Source organism: Microcaecilia unicolor, chromosome 1 (assembly GCF_901765095.1).
Source record: "Microcaecilia unicolor chromosome 1, aMicUni1.1, whole genome shotgun sequence".
Taxonomy (NCBI): domain Eukaryota; kingdom Metazoa; phylum Chordata; class Amphibia; order Gymnophiona; family Siphonopidae; genus Microcaecilia; species Microcaecilia unicolor.
This window is the reverse complement of record NC_044031.1, coordinates 317,251,050-317,276,759: the sequence shown is the minus strand read 5'-3', so window position 1 is coordinate 317,276,759 and position 25,710 is coordinate 317,251,050. Positions and strand designations below refer to the sequence as shown.

The following is a 25,710-nucleotide window of genomic DNA, read 5'->3' as shown; positions in this document are numbered from 1 at the left end:
ATAATGGGTGACTTCAATTATCCAAATATTGACTGGGTAAATGTAACATCGGGACACGCTAGAGAGGTACATTTCCTTGATGAAATCAAGGACAGCTTTATGGAGCAGCTGGTATAGGAGCCGACGAGAGAAGGAAAAATTCTAGACTTGGTCCTTAGTGGAGCGCATGATCTAGTGAGGGGCGTTATGGTACTGGGGCCGCTTGACAACAGTGATCATAATATGATCAGTTTTTATATCAACCTTGAAGTAACTATAAACAGGAAGTCAAATACGTTAGCGTTTAACTTTAAAAAAGGAGACTATGATAAAATGAGAAGAATGGTAAAAAAAAAAAAAAACTTAGGGGGGCAACTGAGAGGGTAAAAACTGTACAACAGGCATGGATGCTGTTCAAAAATACCATCCTGGAGGCCCAGGCCAAGCATATTCCGCAAATTAGAAAAGAAAGACGGAAGTCCAAAAGACAGCCGGCGTTGTTGAAACGTGAAGTGAAGGAAGCTATCAGGACTAAAAGAAACGCCTTCAGAAAATGGAAGAAGGAACCATCTGAAAATAACAAGAAGCAGCATAAGGAGTGTCAAAGCAAATGCAAGGCGCAGATAAGGCCAATAGGGATTATGAAAAAAAGATAGCATTAGTGGCAAAAAAAACATAGCAACATTTTTTTTCAGTATATTAAAAGCTGGAAGCCGGCAAAAGAATCGGTTGGGCTGCTGGATGACCGAGGGGTAAAAGGGGCGATCAAGGAAGATAAAGACGTAGCGGAGAGATTGAATGAATTCTTTGCTTCGGTCTTCACCGAGGAAGATTTGGGTGGGATACCGGTGTCGGAAATGGTATTTCAAGCGGATGAGTCGGAGAAACTTACTGACTTCACGGTAAACTTGGAGGATGTAATGGGGGAGCTCAGCAAACTGAAGAGTAGCAAATCTCCTGGACCGGATGGTATGCATCCTAGAGTACTGATAGAACTGAAAAATGAGCTTGCGGAGCTACTGTTAGTGATATGCAATTTATCCTTAAAATTGAGCGTGGTACCGGAAGATTGGAGGGTGGCCAATGTAATGCCGATTTTTTAAAAGGTTCCAGGGGAGATCCGGGAAATTATAGACCGGTGAGTCTGATGTCGGTACCAGGGAAAATGGTAGAGGCTATTATCAAAAACAAAATTACAGAGCACATCAGAGGACATGGATTACTGAGTCCACAAGTCAGCATGGCTTTTGTGTGGGGAAATCTTGCCTGACCAATTTACTTCAATTCTTTGAAGGAGTAAACAAACGTGGACAAACGGGAGCCGGTTGATATTGTGTATCTGGATTTTTAAAAGGCGTTTGACGAGGTACCTCATGAAAGGCTACAGAGGAAATTGGAGTGTCATGGGATAGGAGGAAATGTCCTATTGTGGATTAAAAACTGGTTGAAGGATAGGAAACAGAGAGTGGGGTTAAATGGGCAGTATTCACAATGGAGAAGGGTAGTTAGTGGGGTTCCTCAGGGGTCTGTGCTAGGACCGCTGCTTTTTAATATATTTATAAATGATTTAGAGATGGGAGTAACTAGCGAGGTAATAAAATTTGCTGATGACACAAAGTTATTCAAAGTCGTTAACTCGCGACAGGACTGTGAAAAATTACAGAAGGAGCTTACGAGACTGGGAGACTGGGCGGCTAAATGGCAGATGACGTTTAATGTGAGCAAGTGCAAGGTGATGCATGTGGGAAAAAAGAACCCAAATTATAGCTACGTTATGCAAGGTTCCACGTTAGGAGATACGGACCAAGAAAGGGATCTGGGTGTCGTCGTCGATAATACACTGAAACCTTCTGCTCAGTGTGCTGCTGTGACTAGGAAAGCGAATAGAATGTTGGGTATTATTAGGAAAGGTATGGAAAACAGGTGGGAGGATGTTATAATGCCGTTGTATCGCTCCATGGTGCAACCGCACCTTGAGTATTGTTTCAATTCTGGTCGCTGCATCTCAAGAAAGATATAGTAGAATTGGAAAAGGTGCAGCGAAGGGCGACTAAAATGATAGCGGGGATGGGATGACTTCCCTATGAAAAAAGACTAAGGAGGCTAGGACGTTTCAGCTTGGAGAAGACAGCTGAGGGGAGATATGATAGAGCTCTTTTCCCAGTGTGGCATTACTTATATACTTATGTACTTTATGGGTAAGGGGAGATATGATTGAGGTCTAGGAGTCACCGTCCAAGAAAGGGATCTCGGTGTCATCGATGATACGTTGAAACCCTCTGCTCATTGTGCTGCGGTGGTTAAGAAGGCAAATAGAATTGTAGGTATTAGGAAAGAAATGGAAAACAAATGTGAGGATGTTATAATGCCTTTTTATCGGTCCATGGTTTGAACGCACCTCGAATATTGTGTTCAATTCTGGTCACCACATCTAAAAAAAGATATAGTGGAATTTGAAAAGGTAAGAGAAGGGTGACGATAATGATAAAAGGGATGGGATGACTTGCTATGAGGAACGACTGAAGCGTCTAGGGCTCTTCAGCTTGCAGAAAAGACGACTGAGGGGAGATATGATAGAGGTCTATAAAATAATGAGTGGAGTAGAATGGGTAGACGTGAGTCGTTTGTTTACTCTTTCCAAAAATACTAGGACTTGTTCTTCACTCAACGTGCAATTTAAACTCTGGAATTCATTGCCAGAGAATGTGGTAAAGGTGGTTAGCTTAGCAGGGTTTAAAAAAGGTTGGGATGTCTTCCTAAAGGAGTCCATAGACCATTATTAAATTGACTTGGGGAAAATCCATTGCTTTTTTTCTGGGCTAAGCAGCATAAAATGTATTGAATTTTTTCGGGATCTTGACAGGTATTTGTGACCTGGATTGGCCACTGTTGGAAACAGGATGCTAGGCTTGATGGACCTTTGGTCTTTCCCACTGTGGCAATACTTACACACTTATGTATACCAAATCCTGAGTGGTGTAGAATGAGTAGAAGTAAAGTGATTTTTTTTTACTTGTTCCAAAAGTACAAAGACTAGGGGACACTCGAGGAAATTACTTGGAAATACTTTTAAAACAAATAGGAGGAAATATTTTTTCACTCAACGAATAGTTAATCTCTGGAACTCATTGCCGGAGAATGTGGTAACAGCGGTTAGCGTATCTGGGTTTAAAAAATGTTTGGACAAATTTCTGGCGGAAAAGTCCATAGTCTGCTATTCAGATAGACATGGGAAGCAACTGCTTGCATTGGGATTTGTAGTATGGAGTGTTGGCCATGATTTGGGTTTCTGCCAGGTACTTGTGACCTGGCTTGGCCACTGTTTGGAAAACTGGATACTGGGCAAGATGGACCCTTGGTCTGACCCAGTATGGCTACTTTTATGTTCTTATGGGACAGATCCTTTAGAAGAGGATGAGCTTCCTGTCAGGGAAGGAGATAATCCTACTGTTGTCTACCTCTTCCCGAGGGAGCAGTTATCAGGCATTGGAAATGCTGAGTATCTTTGAACCCCAAACGCAGGAATTGGAGGATACAAGCGCTCCCAGTTTGCACATTATTCAAGTTATTTCAGCAGCATAAGAATTTCCAGAGGTTGGTCTCAGGCTGTGGAAAAGCTTTACCTCTTGGTCCTGGAGGAGAAGGAGAAGCTGAGGTTTCCAAAGGTGGACACACTGGTAAATTGTCACAGAGTCAGGAGTAGTGAGCCCTTGGGCCACTGCCAATGACCGACAGCAGCAGGATCGAGGCAGAAAACAGACAGGGCTGGTAGATGCAGAACCAGAACTGAAGCAGAAGGCAGGCAGGGCTGGAAGAAGCAGGACTGGAACTGAAGCAGAAGGCAGGCAGGGCTGGAAGGAGCAGGACTGGAACTGAAGCAGAAGGCAGGAGGGGCTGGAACAAGCTGGACTGAAACTGAAGCAGAAGGCAGGAAGGGCTGGAACAAGCAGGATTGAAGCTGCAGGCAGGACTGGAACGGAAGCTGAAGGAAGGCAGGGCTGGAACAAGCAGGCCTGGAACTGAAGCAGGAGGCAGGCAGGCAGGGCAGAATGCAAACAGAGAAGGAACTGGAGCCAAAGATAAGCAGGGCTGTAGCAGAAGCAAGAATACAGACCGGAGACAAAGGAGTAGGCAGGAAGTGCAACAAATACACACAGACAAGAATTCATCTGAAGACCTCTGTTGCAAAGGCAAAGCAGGAAGGTCCCAAGGTGCTTTATAAAGGCATTTACTGATATCACAAGTAAGAATGAGGCTTGGCAGCAGGAACACCAGTGCGAGGCTTGGCTACAGGAACACCAAAGCAAGGCTGGAATGCTGGAACATCGGAATAGAACTGGACTGATCTCTGGAACACGACTGGGAAACAGAGAAAAGGCAGTCCACAGCAGCCACATGACCTGGTCACTGTAAGGAGAGGTGAGTGTAGACCCGCAACCGTAACTTAAATGCAGTGACTAAGGAGACAACCATTCTAGTAGAGCACAGTACAGCTCTCATACACATGCAAGATTGCAAGCTCAAGTCTTTGCTGAAGCAAAGTTTTGAGATATTGTTGTTCAGACGGCTATTTGTAGCATCTGTATGGCAAGAACATGCCTGTGTTGGACCCAACAAGTAGAGGAGAGCTTATATGATAACGATCAAAGCATGAAAGGCCTGCCTCCAAACAAGCTTCTTCTGTCTTATGTGGTGGATGCTTTCTACATATTTCCTCTATATATTTATTTGGATTTAACTCGCAACTTTTTTTCAGTAGTTGCTCAAGGAGAATTACATTCAGGACTCATCTTGAGCTCATCTTATTAGGACTTAGCCACAGCTAAAGACCTGGCTATTGTCAGCTGTGATGCTTCTCCCTCTACAAAATTGGTCTGAATATGGCTTCAAAAACTAGATTTTACAGACTTCACTTTAGGAAACTGCTTTTTGGAGTGGATTGGAGTAAATAGTGAAGGACCTGAGTGAAACTAAGCTGCATAGGTTGCCAGAGGACAAGCCAAGGACGACTTGTTCTTCAGGAGGAAAATCTAGATTCAGAGAGGCTAGGTGTTGCTGCCAGGGCAAAGGATCTACTTCTCTGCAATCTTGCTTCCAGAGTACATAGTCCTCCTTTTTGCTTCAACCACAAAAGAGATTTCCAAAGTCAGAAGACTGTGGGAGCTTCCAGACCTGCACAATGAGATGTTTGAGGTCCATCCTTCAACACAGTGGATAGGGAGTCAACTACCTGCAGTTTTTGAGGTGTGGACCTGAATTATGTCTGACCAGTTGGTGCTAGAGGTGATAAGAGGTTTTATGTTTTGAGTTATCCCACCACCTTCTTGATGCATTTATGGCATCTCCTTGTGCGCCAGCCAAAAAGGCTGCGGTGGTGACTGTTCTCCAAGGGTGAATTGGGGAAGGGTCCCCAAAAAATAAGGCTCCTTTTGGCTCATTTTGGATCTAAAAGGGGGTAAACCAGGACCAGGACTTCCGAGTTGTTCATTTCAGGGTGAAACCGTTGCATTCCATTATTTTGGCTGTGTGCTTGGGAGGGTTCCTCACAGCTCTGGACTTCAAGGAAGCTGATGTCCACATTCCAATTTGGGAGCCTCATTAAAGATTTCTAAAGATCTTTTTCCTGGGCCATCATTGTAATTTCAGGGTGCTTCCTCTTGGCTTGGCCATGGCACCATTGACTTTCTCCAAAGTTCAGGTTCACCTGAATTTGGATGACTGGCTCAGAGCAGTCAGAAGATGAGAGCTGTCAGCTACAGCTCTTGTGATAGAGCTTCTGCAATCTCTTGGTTAGGTAATCAGTTTTGAGAAAGGAAGTTGAATAGATTATCTTGGTACCCTGTTCAGTAACTCCGGTGAGCAAGGCTTTTCTTTCCAGGCAGAGAAAGTTGATGCTTCAGGCTCAAATTTAAGCTCTTCTAGCAAGGAAGGCACCTCGTGTCTGGAATTATATGCTGGCTTCTGTTACAAAAGTACTGGTGAGCTGATGCTACATGGTGCCCCTTACAGGGCAGAGCTCACAGTTTGTAAATCTGTCTCCATTTGTTGGACTGGTCTGGTTGGACTCAAGGAAAGAAAATTATCCGGTAAGACCAAATTTTTTCTACATTAAAATAGGAGCATTCGTTTAATTTGTCTGTTTTAATGTGGCTATGATTTATATCTCATTAACTTGTTTTGGTACTTCATTAATCTGCAGTTTAATTTGTGCATTAAAATTGATAGGTAATACATGCTACCTGCTAATATTAATATGGTTTAATAGATACACCCCTTAAACTGTGAGATTTCAGTATTATAATTAGAAATACTATAAAATTCCAATGATTTGACTGAGGATTTCAAATGGTGGATAGCAAAGTTGAATTTTTGCTATAGTTAGCAAAAATAAGATATAATGGAGTTATATTTGAAGGGTTGTGTCAAATGTGAAATGTGTGTAAAAAGCCAGTTTACTTGTGTAAATGGGCACGCACATGTGAATAGCGGTTTTAGGAAAGCCTCTATTCACACGTACATATGCAGCTATTCATATTTCAAGTGGGCATGGCTGGACATGGTGTGGCTGTACTTTTAAAATATACATGTACTTCTTTTTGTTACAAGGAGAAGAACCTGGGAGTTTTGCTCCACTGTCCTAGGCATTGTTCAGTGAGGGTACGGTCTCTTATCTTTCTGTAGTCACTTTTTCTCTCTCCTTTGGAGCTGATGGAGTAAGCTTGCTTAGAGCTGTGCACTAATGCATAGCACACCGCTTCCTAATGCAAACATAATGCAAAAATGTTGCTCCCTAATGCAGTATGTAAATAGTATGTAAATAAATTCAATGACAAAAATGTGTGCTAACATGGGAAAGCACACCAAATGCATGGGCACATGGATCCCACAAGAAGGCATCCAGGATCCACAAAAACTAAAGCCAAGGGAACAGAGTAGATCACAAACCAAAAAGAATGCAGTATAAACAATTTATTGCATAGACTACAATGCATAAACATACTGCAGACCAATTGCTGACATAGCCATGTTTCACCCTAAAAGGGGCTGCATTAGGGGCACAAAACGGCTAAATATGTACGAACGTTTTTGCTAGTAAAATCAAAGCACATATATTCATTTTTTTCCATTATTTATTTGTATTTATTACATATCCATCATAAAAACATTTGATTTGGAATTACAAAGATAAAAGAAAAGAAGAAAATTACATACAAGGATAAATCTTACCGGTATGCAGTGAGTATCCAACCGGACAGTTCCCAACTAGGACGATTCCCTCCTGGACAATTCCCAACCAGGATTCCCCCCCCCCCCCCCCCCCCCCCCCCACACACCCGGAACAGTTTCCACCCAACGGTGACCTTGTGGACGCTCTGACACTTTGGCTCTTTGAAGTCCCTATATTCTGGCGTGTGGTGCTGCTCTGACGCTCTTTCGGTGCAACGTGATCAAGGAGGTTTAGTAGACAGGAGTGGAAATGAGCCTTTCTAGTCCACTGTAAGCAAGGAAGCCAGTTTGACTAATCTCTGTTTCCACTCCCTCCATGCAGCCATCATTGCCACACGCTCAAAACAAAGCAAGTAAACCTATGAGCTGCTGCATCCACGTTGTCGTTCTTTATTGTTGGTCCATCTGTAACAAGGCTGAAAGTTGAGCATCTGATTCTCATAACGTGATATCTGTTTTAGTGGCCCTTTACAATTTATAACAAATATAAGTGAGATTAAATACAAATGCTACCAACAGTAAAGAGCAACAATGTGGATGCAGCAGTTCATAGGTTTGCTTGCTTTGTTTTAAGAGTATGGTGATGACGGCTACCTGGGGAAGGGGAAACTGAGGCTGACCTAATTGGTTTGGAAGTGATGATGCCTACTATTTGAAAGACCGGCGTGGCGCATTGAAGTCCTGGTGTTGTGGTATGTGGCGCATTAAAGTCCCAGTGTTGTGGCGTGTGGCTCTGCAAGGTTAGTAACCACTCTTCATCTATTTTATTATGATCTAAATGCTGGCAGCATTCAACTTGAAGAGCCTCTAATTGTTAGATTTTTCAAAGCCATTTAAGCAAATTACATTAATATCCTAAACTCAACAGAACGACTACAACATGAGAAGGTGTATTCATGACCTATTTTCTTTTTTTGTGTGTGTGTCAGCCATGCTTTGTTCCACTTTCTTGATGTAAATTAAACATAGTGAAGACTTTTAAAAAAACAATGTGGAAAGGCCAAACCTGTCCCAGCTGACTGGATGCCAAACAGCACAAGGTTAGACTGTCAAAATTCACAGAATATGACAAAGATGGAGAGAAAAGCAAAAGTTATGACATAGCAGGCATAGAAAAATGTGGAGTGTAGTGTCTGTGATTATTTATCTTTTTATTTCCATGTGTTTGTTTGACAGTTGTTTGGGCAATTTTTTGTTTTTGGGTGGGAATTGTCTGCCATGGTATGGTGTGGATTTTGTTTTGTGTAGCAGTGAGTTTTACATTTTTTTTTTGTTTTGGGTGGGATTTGTCCTCCCTGGTTTGGGTGGAATTGTCCAGTTGGGAACTGACCTAGAACCATCTTCCCAAAGAAAATCAACTAGCCCACATTTAGAGAAGAGAATCACAAAAGCAAACAAAATTAAGGCAATCAAGTCAGTATACACTAACTATCATATACAGCGCAATACTATATATAACAACATTAACCCACAGTATTAAACTTTATGTCCCTTTAACTGTTCAGTTTGTAGTGAGTCCAAGAATATATATTCAGTTCCTTTGAATTTAAGAAGACATTTATAGGAGTATGTAAAAAAAAAAAGTAACTGAAATTTTAGGCATGTCAGAGGATTCGTTCCCACCTTTAACCCGAGCGTTTTACTTACAAGGTAATATTAAAACAAATTCAGGTATCTTACAACGTCAGGGAGGTGAAGTAATGAACCTCACATCTTTCTTAGAATCCTCTTTCGAGGTCATAACTCAGAGAACAACTATGTTGGTCTCTTTTGCCCTGGAGATGGACAGAGATGCAGTGTTAAAACTTTCCTTGAGACATCTGGACTCCACATTTTTGGGATCTAAAATAAGAATTTACCCTGATTTAACTAGAGAAACGCAGAAAAGACGCAAAGTTTTTTTTTAGCTTTGCGTCCGAGGACTCTGGCAATAGGTGCAAGTTTTGTACTTAATTTTCCTTATATTTGTTGTATTATTATTTCATTCTAAGCAATTTCAATTCTTTGATCCCAAACAATTAGAAGAATTCTTATTAAGTAAGGAAGAGGTTAATGTAACAGTCTAGTCACAGATGATACACTGCAAGACAGCTTAGAGTAAGCCACCTGGGTAAGCTGTATCATTAATTTTAGTTAATTATAAGATGTATAAGTATATATATATAATTTTTTTTTGTTATTTCTATTCTTGGATCAATTACCTAAAAAAAAAATTCTTGTGGTCGATATTTAACGAAAAATCTTAGACAAATGATTTACCGTATTTTTCGGACTATAAGATGCACTTTTCCCCCCCCCCCCCCAAATTTGGGAGGAAAATGGGGGGTGCATCTTATAGTCCGAAGGTAGAGATTTGGCTGGCTGGCTGGCAGGCAGGCCGCCCGCCCTCCCTCCCTCCCTCCGAGTTCAGGATCGCCCTTCCCCTGTCACCACTTCTCCCCTTACTCACGCGATCTTCCCTGGTGGTCTAGTGACGTCGGGGCACTGCTCTCCATCCTCCTGTATGCAGCCTGACGGTCTCGGCGAGATTCAAAATGGCCGCCGAGACTTCAATTCTCGGCGGCCATTTTGAATCTCGCCGAGACCGTCAGGCAGCAATGCATATAGGAGGATGGAGAGCAGCGCGCTGGGCAGGAAAGAGGGGGCTCTTTCCTGCCCCGACGTCACTAGACCACCAGGGAAGATCGCGTGAGTAAGGGGAGAGGTGGTGACAGCGGAGGGGGGAGAAGGTAACCCTGAGGGCGATCCCGAACTTGGAGGGAGGGATTCGGACAAGACGCACCGGAGCACCTAGGTTTTAGAGGAGGGAAAAAGCAAAAAAAATTTTTTCCTATTTCCCTCCTCTAAAACCTAGGTGCGTCTTATGGTCCGGTGCGTCTTATAGTCCGAAAAATACGGTACATTTCTTTAGTTTATTTTCCAAATTTGTGTATTATCACTCATAAGATGTATATTATGATTGTTATAAAATTTAATAAACAAAATTAAACAAAAAAAAGTGCCTATTTCCAACATCCTAGGCTTTAAAGTCAAAAAGACTTTCTGCCTGAGTTGAGTGGCTTCTAGCCACGTCTGGAAAAACATTAACCTTGGCCTCACAATATATCAAGTCTTTTTTTGGGGGGAAAAAGTTTTTAAGACCAATGATTTGTGCTTGTATTGGCCAAAAGATACCAACAGGGTGGATCTAGATTTAATTGTGACTTGGGAATTTTCCAAAAAAGCAGTAAGGTCCACCTCTGTTGTAATCAATTGATCAGCCCCCTGTTGAGAGTCAGAGACTTCTCCTACCAGGTAAATAATAACAATTCACAATTTGAGTTGTATCAGCTATAGATAGCCCAAGGATCTCCTTAAGGTATATCCTTAGGAGAATCTCGGGGGGCAAAAGATAAATATAAGGAAAACTCAAAAACCAAAGGTTTCTACAAAAGCACACATATTCAAATTAAACAATTATATCACAATGTAAAATGTACTTTCAATAAAAAAGAGAGGATAGTAGGAGGGGTCGGTTTTAGAGGAGGGTATAGAGAGGTTTTGGGGGTTTTTTCTGGATCATGGAGGGCTATCAGAGCCCAGGCTCCGCATAATACAACTTATCCTGTTTAGGAATGTTCTGTTATAACTGAGGGGGAGGGGGGAGATGTTTTTCTGAAATATTTGAACTGTCTGTGTACTGATTACTTACTTTTGTATCATGTTCAATAAAAATTGTTTCGAGTAAAACATACTTTCAAATAAAAACAACACAATACATTGGAGAGGACATAATTCAAAATATTTAGATATGACATTAATGAGAACTCAATGGAAAATTAAAGTACTTAAAGTACTTATTACCTATGCAAACTAAGGGCCCCCAAAATGGCCACAGTGCTTCACTTGCTGCACGGCCATTTCTTTAAAAAATCCCCAGTCTTTTACCCACTGCGGTAAAAGGGGGCCTCCGCGCACGTCATAAACACGCAGGCCCCCTTTTGCCACAGCTTAGTAAAAGGACCCCTAAAGATATAAAAACACTTCTGTTCTGGATGAACAGAATATATCTGCTTCAGATATATTGTATTGGGTAAAGCAATGTTATCTAGAGCTATGTCTAATGAGTTTCTTACATTATTATTTTTTAGGGTGTCTATTACTAAGTGGTGGTAAGCCCAATGCGGGTTTACGGCTTGCTAAACCGGAAGTACCGGCGATAGTTCCCACCCCCAGCGTGCGCCATTTTTTTTTGTAGTGCCAGTGTTTACCTGGCTGTAATCGTTACCACCGGATTAGTGCGGGAGCCCTTACTGCCACCTCCATGGGTGGCGGTAAGTGCTCCCCCTCCTGAAATGGCCACACGTAAAATGCTTCACTTGCCATTTCTTTAAAAAAAAAAAAAGCCTTATACCTGCTACAGTAAAAGGGGGCCTCAGCACGCGTCAAAAACACACATTGATACCAGCATAGGCCCCATTTTACTGCAGCTTGGTAAAAGGACCCCTTAGTTTTTACCAAATTAGTGATTCCAGTCCAAATACGCCTTTTGGGTTTGTCTTCAAAGTTTCAGTCCTTTTATACACTTTCTTATATATATATATTTTATATTTTTATTTTTATTTTACAATGTAGACTATTTCTAGTCTGCTATTTGATATACAAGATAAACCATATCTTTTTATTTTGTTACCTCTGTAGAGAACTACAAATCCTGCATTTCCCTGTTCTTCAGCTGCATTCATCCTACAGTGCCATGCAAGCCAGTCAGGAAGCTTTTGAGAGGGCAAAAGAGCAGCTGAAAAGCTTAAAAGAAGACCCTGGGAATGATGTAAAGCTGAAGCTCTATGGCTTATTTAAGCAGGTACGTTAAAAAAGGAGAATGGTCAGATGGTGCTCCTCTGAGTCAAAAAGGCCAGTTTCCTTCTATGCCTCTCTCTCACACCATTCTTTCAAGGCCCTTATTGAACCAGAAGAGACAGGGGCAGAAACATGCACTTGTATCTGGTTTGTTCTCTCTTGGACACTCCTGACTTTCTCTTCAATATTTTTTTTACTTCTACCTTCAGTATTGACAAGCAACCCTGTATGACAGGCTTACTTTGAGACTGGAGCCAATAGAGAAAGAGAACTGAGGATTCTTAATTTAGATCAGTGTTTCCCAAAGTGCGGTCTTGGAATACTCCTTGCCAGTCAGGTTTTCAGGATATCTACAATGAATATGAAAGAGATTTACATATAGTGAAGGCAGTGTATTCATGATATCCTAAAAACCTGACTGGCAAAGGGTACTCCAGAACTGGACTTGGAAAACACTGTCCACCCAGAACAGCAGCCCTTCCCACCCTTCCAACAAACCCCTTTGAGATAAGTCCAGTAACCCACAACCCATTCCCTTGAACCCCTTACCCCGCCAATGTAATAAGCAATGAAAATCTAGTTTTTAACATATAAGTAAAGACCTCCTCTGAAAATAAAAATGCAGTTAAGGGATTCTATAAATAATACAATATTCTGACTATTAAACAATGTCCCACTACAACAACAAAAAGAGAAAAAAGGCATAATAGTTAAATCCAAATGCATATATATTGTTGTCCATTAAGTATGTATTCTAGGTATTAGTCTCTATTTGAAAAAGAAACAAGGGATTTGTACAAAGGAAAAAAACACATAAATAATGAGCCCATTCGCCAGGCCCCCTCCCTGCCCATCTTCAAATCCTTGCTCAAAGCCCACCTCTTCAATGTTGCTTTCAGCACCTAACCACCATACCTCTACTCAAGAAATCTAGACTACACCAACTTGACATTTTGTCCTTTAGATTGTAAGCTCCTCTGAGCAGGGACTGTCCTTCTTTGTTAAATTGTACAGCGCTGCGTAACCCTAGTAGTGCTCTAGAAATGTTAAGTAGTAATAGTAGTATTCAATAAGGGTGTCTTTTATTAAGGCACGGTAGTGTTTTTAGCTCATGGTAGAAATCAGTTGGCGGTAAACGCCGAGATGCCCGTAGGAATATAATGGGCGTCTCTGCATTTACCGCCAGCAGATTTCTACTGCAAGCTAAAACCTCTACTGCAGTTTAGTAAAAGACACCTTAAGGCCATTAGCCTCTCCCATCTTATAAATTTTCCATATCTTCTTCAGCAAGCCATGCACTTTGGGCAGCTGAAAGTATTTCCACTTCGCAGCAATAGAAAATATTGCTGCCAAGAGAAAGACATTAACCAAGGCTCCTCATGAGAGACTGTCTTCTGTATTACAGGTGTCACAGCCCAACATAATTTATAATCCTCTCTGATTATATGCCCCATAATTTCCCAAGTAATCCCCCTGATCACTGCCTGGAAATGACACACCTTGGGTTGCTCTCACCATAGGTGCTTGAAAGTCCCTCGAGTGGGTCAACCCCTTCCAACAACCATTGGACTCATGCCAAGGTGTTTTACTTAGGTAGACAGGTGTGTGATATAAGCTTAAAATATAATTTTGTATCCAAATGGGCAATGCAGATAGTTGTATTCTTAACCAACTCCCAGATTTCTGCCTACGGCTCATTGGTCAAATGCTCTCCTATTTATTTATTTTTAAAACTTATACCCTGCCTAAAAGTAAGTGGCTTACAAAAAAATTCATACATAAAATAATTAATACAAAATGAATCAAACAAAACATCAGATTCACATAAAAATCCATGTGTAAAACAGGTTTAGAAGTAACCACTTTCATCTTTACAGTTCAGGAGTTTGTCTACGTTGGCGTCTAGCACAGCCAAAGCTAACTAAAAGATCACTTTTATTCCTTCATAGAAGAAACAGTCCACAACCACAACAGCATTCTCAAATGGCATTACATTGAGGAACATGGTGAGGAACAGGGAGGACAGGGAGATGGTAGAGATTACACTCAGGTCATATATACACTCATACAGCTGAGGGACATAGTCATGTGCCAACTCCCTAATCTTAAATCCCTTTCCCACCTTTTCTGATAAACATGATACTCTAGAACATCTCCCTGTAATAAATACCAATGTATTTTTGCTATGAGCTCTGTAATGCCTTTCATTCCCCATAAGATCTCCAGTCCTATAAGAGGTTGAAAAAAAACCGCAGTCTATGGGAGTGCAAAAAATGCTGCAATTGTATCCAGACAGAAAAAAAAATGCTGATCCTTTGCAACCATCCCTCCATCTCTCTTTGTTTTTACCCCCCCCCCCCCCCACCCCCACCCCTGGTTTTCTGGCCTAACTAAACTTCTCAGGAGTTTCACATCCCAGGGGAAATTTCAAATTTCCTATAATGCACCCTGACTGACCTATTGGCTGATTTCTCTCCTCTTGTGAAAGTCCGCTTCCAGTTCTACGGCATAGAATGCACCCTCGCAGATCGAGAGTCCTCACTAAATAAGACAACTCGTGCATCACCTTGATAAGATTTTAGACAGTGCTGGGAAGGAGCCACTGTCTTGGTACTAGAGACCTGCACAGGAACGGGGTTCGCGGGAATCCCATGGGGATGGAAGCCGTTCCTGTGGGGTTCCCGTGGGGACGGAAGCCGTTCCTGTGGGGGTCCCGTGGGGACGGAAGCCGTTCCTGTGGGGTTCCCGTGGGGACGGAAGCTGTTCCTGTGGGGTTCCCGTGGGGACGGAAGCCGTTCCTGTGGGGTTCTCGTGGAAATGCATGCTGCACTTGCGCAAGCCTCTCACGTACCGAGTACCATGTTCTTTGAGTGCTGTCTCCTCCTCCTCCTCCTTGCTTTAACAGTAGAGATGCAGAAAGTCTCCATTAAGGAGGTGGTAGAGATACAAATGGTGATGAAATTCAAAAAAGGCATGGGATGAACACAGAGAATTTGTAATTAGAAAATGGAAGTTATAAAAAAAACTAAACTTAAATGGCTGCTTGTTTGTGGATGTGTCAAGTGACAATTAGATGGCGACTCTGGCTGTGATGAGCTAGGGCTGATACTGGGAGACCTGTACGGTCTGTGTCTCATATATGGCAATCTGGTTTAGGATGGGCTGGAAAGGGTTTAGAAAGCAACTTTAGTGGCTGGAACATGAGGACAGAGCTGGACAGACTTTTACGGTCTGTTTCCCGCAAATGAGTAGGCTGAAGTAGGCTTCAAGGTCAACTCCAGCAGTTGGAACATAAGGATAGGGCCAGGCATACTTCTATGGTCTATGCCCCAGAAACGCCACAGAAAGACCATAATCAAGTATATAATATCACATTCATTGTTGATTTAATCATGAATTGATAATGATTGTTACTATTGGGCGGACTGAATGGACCAATCCAGTTTTTATCTGCTGTCATTTACTATGTTACTCTTAATCCTCTCTGCTTCCGGGCTAATGCACAGACCTCAGCTCTGACATAGGCATGAGCATCAGATGTCACCTGACCTACTGGCGTGTGCATGTGGTGATCTCTTAGCACACAGTGCCAGTGAATCAGAGAAGTCTTACATGTGCGCACCAGTGTGTTCCAACTTCCGTTCCTTCCTTGCCTGCAGTGCTGCGGCTCAAACCCAGACAGAGACTGAGAGAGCCGACAGGAATTGTTTTTTTATGTACCATTAAATTCTTGCGGGACTGGGTGAAGACAGGTTAAATTCTGGCGGGGATGAGTTAGATTCCCTATGGGGATGGGTTGGATTCCAGTGGGGACGGGCAGGGACGGGTTGGATTTCTGTCCCCGTGCATCTCGGTACTTGGGTACCAACTCTGTACTTGGTACTTGGGTACCAACAATATAGGGAAATGGGATAGGGAGATTCTGGAAGCCAATTTTAGGCTTGTAGGTAGAAAGATGAAGCCTAGAACATCTAGGGCAGCATTTCCACCTGTACGACCCAGAGCTCCAGAGTCTCAATTCATGGATGAGAGAGCGGTGTAGGGAAGAATGATTTAGATTCCTTTGGAACTGGGCAAGGAAGGGGAAGCCTATTCCAAAAAAGATGGGCTTTACCTTAACCTGAATGGAGTCAGGTTGCTGGCATTAACATTTAAAAAGGAGATGGAACAGCTTTTAAGCTAGAACCTGGGGGACAGCCCACAGACACTCGGCAGCACATGGTTTGGAGTGATGTATCTTTGAAGGATGCTATCAAAACAGGGAAGTTAAGGCATCCTAGTAGAGACATTGCATAAAAGACAAAAGTAAGCCAGGTTTCTAAGGGAAGTGCAGAATAAAGACTGCAAATTATCCTTGCCATCTGTTAAGCAGCTTGTAGATTAAAAAAACACACACACAAATGGGGAGATTCTATATATAGCGCCTTAAAAATTGGCATAGAAATCAGTGCCAACTAAGCGTATTCTATAAGTGGCGCCTAGATTTAGGCACGGTATATACAATAGGCTTAGTTGATATCTCAGCATCTAAACTATGTGCATCCATTTATACCAGTGAAAATATGGCGTAAATCCCAGCATGAAGATTTATGTGCACTAGGCCATATACTATAACTACGTGCATAAATTTCATAATGCCCACAAAATGCCCATTTCCTCGCTCATAATCATGCCCCTATTTGCTTGCACACGTTAGAAGTTCAGCGCACTTTGGTACAGAATACGTTTAGCGAGTTGTATGCGTAAATTCTAATTATTGCGCTGTTATCAGTGCTTATTAGCTTGTTTAGTTTGGCGCAGATCTCTAGAGTCTGGGGGGAAATGTCTATATACAGATGCTAGAAGCCTAAAATATAAAATGAGAGTTATGTTTAAATCTTTTTATTGGTAAACAACAACATAAATTGTAGGTACAAGTCTCAACACGGAACACAAAACATATGTGCATCCGCGATACTAAAACACTCAATAATTACACTAAAATTAGCATTTTTCCATTTCTCCCCCCCCCCCCCCCCCCCCCTTCCCTGTATCACCCATTCAACTCAACCTACTAGGATATAGGAGCAGAACAACTAACATAGTATAGCTAATCCAGCCGATAATTTAAACAGTATCCTGGCCTCCATGTCCTCCACTATCCCCTGTGTAACCCCCCTAATAATGTCACTGTTCTCCCCAGTCCCACAAGGACTTCAGCAGACAACATGACAAACTAACACAAGTGGAAACTTAAGGAACCATTTACACCTTATGAGTCGAGGGACCAGTGCTCTAGTGTTTCGCACATAAGACCAGAGGCTTTGGTTCTTATAGCCTCCAGCCCACTTCCCCGACCACGGAACAAGAGGGGGCCGAACCCTAACAATCCATCTAACCAAATCCATCTAACCAATATCAGGGGCAAACTCCCCTATCCAAATGTGCTAATGAAAGCATAGAGCCGACTGCTCTGTTATTCCAGTCGTTCCCTCCCCTCCCCCCTTCTCTAAACGAGTACAGCACTGAAACTCTCCCCCTCTATCCCATACCGCCCAACCCCCCCTCCTACCCGCCCTTCCTTCATGTGTGATGTTTAAATGTTGAAGATGTAACTTCTCCCTTTAGGTGGCAAGGTGGTCCATACTGGCTCCCACATTTCTCTAAACCGGGTGCCCGGGACTCTATCCATGTTTTGCACCCCACACCTATCTATTCTCATTTGGTGAATTAACTGTGATCTCCACCTCCAGATGTGCGGACCCTGGGGCATCATCCAAGCTGTCAAGATGGCATGGACTCCGCAAAAAATTGCTAATTGCATGAATCTCTTAAAACCCGCCGGAGGTTGTGTCGTAAATTTAAAGCTATTAAATAGCAGCAAGGGGTCACAGGTAAGAGTACACCCCCACCACAAGTCTATAGTCTGGAGCACTGCCCCCCAGAAACTCTGTACCTGCGGGCAAAGCCAGAACATATGCCCTAGGGAGGCCATAACCGCCCCACATTTTGGGCAGACCCCCGAGCTGGAAATTTTTGCTTTAAATGCCCAAAGTGGAGAGATGTGCAGTCTTAACAAGAATCTATATAGTTTTTTGCGCTGTATTACTGACAAACGCCGCGCATATAATTGCTTTAAGTATGCTCTGCACACCTCCTCTGTCACCTCACAGTTTAAATCTTTGGACCAGTCTGCTGCCAAAGACGCATAATGCAACTCCACAGTCATGTCCTTTAGCTGCTGCTGATGAAATCTTAATGGCACACACAGCTGAGCACCCAACGTATAAGCCTCGGAGAGAATGTCAGACACGTCCTCCGTCAGGTCCATCCAAGGTAAAGTCTTAACATAATGTCTTAATTGGAGAAAAGCAAAAAAATGCCTCGCTGGGATCCCATATTGTTGCTGCAGGGTGGCAAAAGGCCGAACCTGACCCTCATCGTCTACAACGTCCACTAAATATGTAATACCCTTCTTTTCCCATTGTTGAAACACACTAACTCCCTGGCCCGGTGGGAAATCCGGATTATTACAGATTGAGAGGTATGGTGTTACTTTAGCTGAAAGCTGATGGCGACGGCAAAGCCACCTCCAGGTCGCTCGCAAAGATCCCAACAATGGATGGCGTTTCAAAGCCGCCTTAGGTAATCTACCCCCAGTGTGTAACAGGTGACTGAACTGGGTCTCCGGGAAAATAGAAGTCTATAGCTGTCAAGGAGAAGTCCGAGGAGCCTCGGAACCAATCATTTATGTGTCGCATGGAACACGCTACTGTTAACGAACGGAGGTCTAGCATTCCCATACCCCCATATTCTCTAGGGGTAGAGATCATAGAGAGTTTTAGTCTTGGGCGTTTCCCTTTCCATAAATATGTTTGCAACATTTTCCCCAACTTTCTCTCGTCCCTTTTCGTTAGAAAGAGAGGGAGCTGCTGGAAAACATACACCCATTTCGGTACCACCATCATATTAAACAATGCTATCCTTCCCCATAGCGACAATGGTAGAGCCTGCCACAGCAGCAACTGTTTTTGCATCGTCTCCAAGAGTACCTTGATGTTTTGCTCGTATAATAATGTTAAGTCTCTGGGTATAAAAATCCCCAAATATTTTAGTGCTACATCTTCCCGACGAAGTGGGAATTGACCTCTCCATTCTTGGAAAGTGTCATCATCCGGCGCCATCGCACTTGATTTTTGAAGATTGAGGGAGAACCCGGACACCGCTCCATATTGTTCCACTACCTTTAAGACATGTTCTAAAGAGGCCTGGGGGTCCGCGAGCAAAAGCATGATGTCATCCGCGTACGCCAGTGCACGAAGCTCCTCCCCCCCTACATTAATGCCCTGTATCTTACGCGTCTTGTTAAGTATCCGCAGCAAGGGCTCTAAAGAAAGGTCAAATAAGAGCGGGGACAATGGGCAGCCCTGCCGTGTGCCACGTTGCACTTCAAATGGTGCCGACCTACTCCCATTCGCTACAATCTGCGCCATCATGCCTGAATAAAGCGCCTTAATTGCCCTCAAGAACCCCTCGGGGAGCCCCACCCACTCTAGGACATGAAACAAATATCCCCAGTCTACCTGGTCAAAAGCCTTAGCAGCATCTAGGCTTGCCACTAGCAACGGTGACTGTGTATATTTGCTGTGTGCCATAGCCAGGAGGATTCTGCGAACGTGCAATACTGATTGTCTGCGAGGAATAAAGCCCACTTGTGCCACACCCACCAACTCTGCAATCCGAGTAGCCAGTCTGTTGGCCATCACCTTTGCAAGGAGTTTGATGTCCACGTTGATCAAAGAGATCGGCCTATACGATGCCGGATCTTCTGGTGGCCTGCCCGGTTTTAATATGAGCGAGATGAGAGCCGTATTTTCCCTACCCGGGACCGTGCTCTCCTGTATGATTGCCTGCAAATAGTCAAGCAATGCTCCCCCCATGTGAGCCTGCATCAGTTTAAAGAACTCTCCCGAGAAGCCATCTTCTCCTGGCGCTGTTAGTGGCCGCAATCCCTTAATTGCTTTCTGTAACTCTCTCATCTGAAGCGGCATGTCCAACTCCATCACCGCCTGAGCTGACAATTGGGGCATACCCGCCCGATCTAAGAGGCCATTCATTGTATCTCTATCTGCCCGATCTCCCCCTCTGTAAACTGCCTGGAAGTGGTCTTGTAATATCAGCAGTAAACGTTCCGGTCGATTTACCACCACTCCTGTACTATCTTTCAAAGCCGTGATAGTCCGTGGGCCCCGCTTACTCTTAACCAAACGAGCTAGTAACCTGCCTGTGCGGTTCCCAAATCTATGAAAGCGGAACTTTTGAAACAACCACCTACGCTGTGTGTGCTCATGCAGCAGAGTATTAATAGACACTTGCAATGCTACATATGCGTCCCTGTTAGCTTGGGTCGGGGAGTGAAGACTTAAAAGCTTAGCCTTTCTTAATTGTCGTTGTAAATTTACAAGGCTCGCGGTCACCTTCTTACGGCGAGCCGCCATGTATGATATTATCTCGCCTCTCAGTACAGCCTTCGCAGCACACCAAAACAATTGAGGTTTAGTTTGGTGCTGCTCATTGTGGGACACATACTCCTCCCATCGACCCCTCAGAAATTCCTGAAAATCTTTATCCTTAACCAGGTATCCTGGGAATTGCCAGGTCGGAACAGGTTTAAAGCTCCCCGGCGGCTCCAATTCCATCCAGACAGGCGCATGGTCCGCAACGACCACCTCCTCTATGCGGGATTCTAGTACACAGGGGAAGAGCGCTGATGATATAAATATATAATCCAGTCTTGACCAGGATCCATGGGCCCGAGACCTATGAGAAAAGTCTTGTTCCCCAGGATGTAATACCCTCCATGCATCCACCAAATCCAACGAGACCACAAACTCTTCCAACATCCCCTGTTCCGCTCTACCCAAACTCCCGTCGCTGCGGGAGCCTGTGCAGTCAAGCTCAGGATCTAATAAGAGATTCATATCACCTGTGAGAATAAGGTTTTTACCCTGATAGGGTACCAGAGACCTTAGCAGCTCTGGGAAGAAGTGTGGGGGCGTATACTGCTAGTAAATACACTTCCCTACGCTGCAGCCACATCTTTATCAGTATATATCTACCCATGGGGTCCTGTAAAAGTACCTCAGATGTGACCACTAACTTCTTATGAAGCAGAATAGCCACACCACTCTGTCTCCCTCCCGATGATACCGAGTGAACTTGGCCCACCCAAGATCTGCACAACTTTGCATGCTCTTCCTCTGATAATCTTGTCTCCTGAAGACATGCTATATCTGCCTTAAGGCGCCTCAAGTGAGCCAAGATTTTTGTTCTTTTGATCGGAGATGTGATTCCCCCCACATTCCAAGTTACTAATCTACAATTGGACATCCCATCCCAGAATGTGTCGCGAACCACAGTTACCCACTTCTGCGAATCCAGGGGCCCAGCCTCCCCCCGGATCCCATGCATAAAACATTTGCATGTCAGAACTGCCACAGAAATTGACCTGTACAATATCCCCCTGAAAAGCACAATACACACATGATTCTCCCCCCTCCCCCCAACCCCACAAAACCACCCCCCACATCCAAATCATCAAGATACCATAATTTTCATCCCCATGTCCCCCCCTCCACCCTCCCTCCCGCCCCTCCTCCCTTCCTCCCCCCAACTTCCCCATGCTGCTACCCTTGACTTGAGTGGAACTTTGTTCATCTCAGAGGTAGTCACTAAATGCTGAGGCCCCCACTCCACCGTCCATCACTCTGGTCTCCAGCCGGTATCCAAACACTCAACAGTTAGTCGTAATTCAGTCAGTGCTCATTCCCACCATCTGCACAAAGCAACAAATCCTCCAGAACGATATCTGTTTATCACTTATCTGCTGTGAAAGCCACCTTCCCAGTGCGATTCAGGAACTCCGTTGCCCCTTGTACCGAATCAAATGAAGACCACATTCCCTCATGCAGCACCTTCAGCGTGGCAGGATACAGTAGCGTGAATCGTATTTTCTTTTCTACTAAGGAAGTGCAGAGCGGGTGAAAACGGCGTCTCCTCTCTTGCACCCCCGTGGAGTAGTCCTGGAAAATCCGAATCTGTGCGCCATCGTACTTCAGCGTGTCTCTCTTTGCGCGGTACCCAAGCAGTATTTCCTCTTTGTGGGAGTAATTATGGATTTTGATGATGACAACATGTGGCTTTTGGTTCTCCGGTTTCAGCCGGCCCAGCCTGTGAGCCCGTTCAATGCACAGGGGGCTGTAACTATCAGACAAGGCAAATTCCGTATTGAAACACTGCTCAAGCAAGAAACTTAAATTCTTTTCCGGTAACATTTCCGGCAAGCCTACAATTCGCAAATTACTCCTGCGTGCCCGATTCTCTAGATCTTCAATCTTGTCTTGTTGTACTCGCACTGTCTCTTTTAGTTGGTTGAGCTCTGGTGCCGGTTCCATGTGTCTTCCATATCTGAAACTCTCCACTCTGTCTCTGTTAGCCGCTTATTAGAGTCTAACAGTAAGGCGTCTAGCTTCTCAAACCGCCCATTCAGTTCAGTAAATTTTGGCTCCAAAGCCGCTCCCATCGCGGCTGTAATCTGGTTCATTTGTTTAGCGGAGAATTCTTCATCCGCGCTTGTTGCTCCACCCGCCATCTTAGATTCGCCGCCTGTCGGCGCCACCTTTTCCTTCTCCACTTTCACAGTCTTTTTGGAGCTCCCTGCCGGCATCGAGATGAGATATTGTTCCATACACTGTTCCCACAGCGTATCACAGGTAAAACCCCGCCGATATGGCTGGTATTCAGTCACAATTAACGATATGCAGAGCAGGGACCTCGGAGCGAAGCTACAACGCACCCTTCACTCACAGCGCATCACGTGACTCCCATAAAATGAGAGTTATTTATTTATTTATTGCATTTGTATCCCACATTTTCCCACACATTTGCAGGCTCAATGTGGCTTACATTGCTCCGTCGTGGGGTCACCACGACAGAATGGCATATATAGTTATAATTTCATAAGAATATGGGAAGCGGGAGGATCCAAGATGGCGTTTGAAACGGACGTGCGTTCAAGTGTCTCCTGAACGCTAGCAAGATTCCTGGATTGTGGTGTTTCCCCTATGAGCCCCGTGAGTTGGCTATGGGGAAAAGGAAAGCAAAAGTTAACGTGCTCACCTCCACGAGCCATTCCGTGTCCTCCACCATGAGACAGGCAACTCTAGATGAGATGGCGACCCGAACGCCGGGGGCCTCAAAGAGCGCTACGGTAAACCAGGAAGAACAACGGGAACTTAGTACCGAGGGAGTTACATTAAGTCCTCCTTCGATTACAGCCCCCCCGAGACCCAGAGAAGAGTTTGCTTCGGTGGAGCAACAGCTTGGTACACCCGAGAGTGGAGGACTCCCTGCTGCTGCAAGAGGAGGCCCCGTAGCGACTTCTTCACCTATGGGAACAGCGCGAGGACAGGATGTGCATTCCCTTTCCTCTCAGGCACAGGAGAATCTCTCTGGAGCTCTCGGTGGACAAAGACCGGCTGTAGTGACCCTTGATATTTTATGGGACGCAATACAGGGTCTGAATACTACTCTTCAGCAGATATCTAATGCCACTCGTGGAGAAATGGCTGAAATCAAGCAAATTCAGGATTCTTTTTCTGCCCAGCTCGAGACTCATACAACTAAAATAGAGGTACTTGAAAATGATATGCAAACCTTTAAAAATTTCTCTTCCTCTGTCTCTAAAGACAAAAATATTCAAACTCGGAAGATTGAATACCTTGAAAACCAGATAAGGAGAAACAATTTAAGACTTTTGAATTTTCCCAAATCCCCATTGATATCAGCCTTAGAAATGTTTAAAAGATACCTTAAAGATGTTTTGCATATTCCCCTGGAGAATATTCCGCCTATTACTAGGATTCAGTATATTTCTGGCATAAGAAATGAAGAAAATCCAGCTTTACCAAATTTAAACTTAACTGAATTTCTTGAGACGTCACTGGAGGCTGTTACAGAAAGGACCACTATGATAGTGACGTTTGCACTTGAACTGGACCGAAATAATATACTTAAATTGTTTTTCAGCCATATTAAAGATAATTTTCTAGGAGCAAGAATTCAAATGTTCCCAGACCTTTCTAGGGATACACAAAAGAGAAGGAAGGAATTTTTACAATTGAAATTAAGACTCTTAAACATAGGTGGAACCTTTCTTCTCATGTATCCCTGTAGATGTGTCGTTTCGTTAAATTCCTCTAATTATATGTTTTTTGAACCTAGTAAACTATTAGAATTTATTCTATCTAAGGAGTAGAATAAGACTTTCTGTTATGAAGTACTATGTATCGGCTGCATTTTTTGAGGAAACCCTTCCGTTTCTTTTTTTCTTTTTCCTTTTTTTCAAATGTATTTGAATTTAATTTACTTAGAGCTTGGATCTAATTGTGGACAAAAATTAACAAAGTTTTTCTTAAGATAGAATTACTTTTGATTTTTCTGAATTCCTTTATGTTTATGTTATTGCATGAATGTAACTTAAAATTCATAAATAAAAAAATTAAAAAAAAAAAGAATATGGGAAGCATACTATATAAAAGCACCATGTATAAAGATATCACTATCGTAACAACAGGTAAACACGGCAATGTACTAATGTTCAAATGATGGATCGTTATGGTATATTCTATTAAAGAGGTGGGCTTTCAAGGATTTACGAAAGTTGAATTGGTCATGCATTTTTTTCAAAGCAGTTGGTAGCGCATTCCATAGCTGTGTACCTATGTAGGAGAAGTTTATATTTTAGTCCTTTGCAGCTGGGGAAGTGGAGATTCAAGAGTGTACGAGATGATTTTTTTAGAGTTCCTGGGTGGTTGATCTATGAGATTTGACATATAGACCGGAGCATCTCCATGAATAATCTTGTGAATCAGGGTACAGATCTTGAACGTGATGCGTTCTTTGATTGGGAGCCAATGTAGTTTCTCTCTGAGGGGTTTGGCATTTTCGTATTTTGTTTTGCCAAATATGAGTCTGGCTGCAGTATTTTGGGCTGTCTGGACTAGTTTTTTGATGATTTGGTCTTTACAATCAGCGTACAGAGCATTGCAATAGTCTAAATGACAACACCATTGACTGTATCAGGCTACGAAATATGTCTCTTGGGAAGAAAGGGTTAACTCTTAAGTTTCCACATTGAATAGAACATTTTCTTTGTAGTGTTCTTCAAGTGGCTTTCCAGTGTAAGATTTCGGTCAATGGTAAGTCCAAGAATTTTCAGGCTGTCCGAGACGGAAAGGGTGAGGTTGGGTGTGGTTATTGAGCTGAATTTACTTGTATTGAATTGTGATGACAGATTGCGTTTTTTCAGCATTAAGTTTTAGTTGGAATGCATCCACCCATGAATTCATGATTTGGAAACTGGTTGATATCATTAGTGATTTCATTTAGATCATTTTTGAATGGGATGTAAATTGTGACATCATCTGCGTATATGTGAGTGTTGAGGCCTTGGTTGGCTAACAATTTGGCCAGGGGTGTTAACATAAGGTTAAAGAGAGTAAGCGAAAGTGGTGATCCTTGGGGAACTCCGCAATCCGGTTTCCAAAGTGTTGATGTAATCGAATTAGATATTACTTGGTAAGTTCTTGCGTTTAAAAAGCCTCTGAACCAGTTAAGGACATTTCC

The 25,710-nt window shown here is 43.3% G+C and overlaps 1 protein-coding gene across 3 annotated transcripts in view; it reads left to right on the top strand.

The window, feature by feature from the left end:
• Positions 1-25,710, top strand: part of ECI2 (enoyl-CoA delta isomerase 2) — a 192,431-nt gene that overhangs the window by 5,494 nt on the left and 161,227 nt on the right. For 2 of the 3 annotated variants that reach the window (XM_030208681.1, XM_030208688.1), the window contains exon 2: positions 11,887-12,049. In XM_030208681.1, the coding sequence (XP_030064541.1) occupies positions 11,887-12,049 (163 nt within the window). Of the gene's footprint in view, positions 1-7,805; positions 7,947-11,886; positions 12,050-25,710 lie in introns of those variants that run through there. The other variant, XM_030208698.1, reaches the window with a different exon arrangement.